The following is a 1,311-nucleotide window of genomic DNA, read 5'->3' as shown; positions in this document are numbered from 1 at the left end:
GAAGCCCCAGCCCTGGAAGCCTCGCCCCCTGCCACTGCTCGGGCCCCGCCCCTAACCAGCCCTCCCCTCCCCCTGGTTTCACCCCCGTAAGGCTAAATCCCACCCCTAATTGACCAGAACCACAACTCTGCCCCTGGATAATCCCGCCCCTTCATGTCATACCTCTCCCCTTCATGTCATACCTCTCCCCTTCATGTCATACCTCTCCCCTTCATAACTCCATCCTTCTGGACATGGCCCCGCCCCTTCTCCATCCTCTCTTATCCAGTCTTAACTCCTCCTCGATTGTCAGACTCTGGCTCCGCCCCTGACCCGCCAGCCAGCCCTGCGTGGCCCTGCCCCCAGACTCATCTGGACGGGTCCCACCCCTGATCTTCTTAGCCCTGTGCCCTAGCTCCTGGCTCTTCCCCTAGCTCCTCCCTCCTCCCCCAGCTCCTCCCTCTTCCCAAACTCCTCCCCCTTCCTCTGGCTCCTCCCTCCTCCTCGGCTCCTTCCTCTTTCCTAGCTCCTCCCTGTTTCCCAGTTCCTCCCTCTTCCCCAGCTCCTCCCCCTTCCTCTAGCTCCTCCCTCCTCTCCTGGCTCCTCCCTCCTCTCCCACCTCCTCCCTCTTCCTCAGCTCCTCCCTCTTCCCAAGCTCCTCCCTCTTCCCCAGCTCCTCCCCCTTCCTCTGGCTCCTCCCTCCTTATTTGGCTCCTCCCTCCTCCCCTCTCCTAATCCTTTCTTCTTCCCTGGTCAACATCAGCGCTAGCCTGGCTTGGCTCTTGAACCCTTCCCTTGAACTTCACCACACCCTCAGCCCCGCCTCTGCCCACAGCCCTCACTCAGCCTCCCTAACCTGAATCTCCAGAATTCGATTTTTTAACCATGAACCAGAAGATGCTGAAGCCACACAGAACAGCTCCGGCCCTGGTGACTGAAGAGATGCTACAGCGGGTGAGGGAGTGGGAGGGGAGCCACCCATCATTAGGCAGCCCCCACATGGGTGTAGAGTTGTCTCAGGAAGACTATGCTGTCACTCAGCCTCAGAGTTAGTGACCATCCAGGCTCGGGGGCACCTTTTTTTTTTTTTTTTTTTTTGAGACGGGGTCTGGCTCTGTTGCCCAGGCTGGAGTGCAGAGGCACGATCTCAGCTCACTGCAGCCTCCACCTCCCACCTCAGCCTCCCAAGTAGCTGGGCATACAGGCGAGCACCACACCCAGCTAATTTTTAAAAGTGATCGTAGGGATAGAGGTCTTGATATGTTGCCCAGGCTGGTCTTGAACTCCTGGGCTGAAGCAATCCTCCCTCAGTCTCCCAAACCTCAGCCTCCC

The 1,311-nt window shown here is 58.7% G+C and overlaps 1 protein-coding gene across 1 annotated transcript in view; it reads left to right on the top strand.

Annotated features, from left to right (window-relative positions):
- LOC105541157 (chromosome unknown open reading frame, human C19orf45) overlaps nt 1–1,311 on the top strand; it is a 15,871-nt gene that overhangs the window by 13,175 nt on the left and 1,385 nt on the right. The window contains exon 5 of the mRNA XM_011982061.1: nt 848–933. Within this exon, the coding sequence (XP_011837451.1) occupies nt 848–933 (86 nt within the window). The remainder of the gene's footprint in view (nt 1–847; nt 934–1,311) is intronic.

The sequence above is a fragment of the Mandrillus leucophaeus genome, unplaced genomic scaffold (assembly GCF_000951045.1).
Source record: "Mandrillus leucophaeus isolate KB7577 unplaced genomic scaffold, Mleu.le_1.0 Scaffold234, whole genome shotgun sequence".
Taxonomy (NCBI): domain Eukaryota; kingdom Metazoa; phylum Chordata; class Mammalia; order Primates; family Cercopithecidae; genus Mandrillus; species Mandrillus leucophaeus.
Note: the sequence above shows the minus strand (reverse complement) of the source record. Positions and strands in the feature narration are given on the sequence as shown.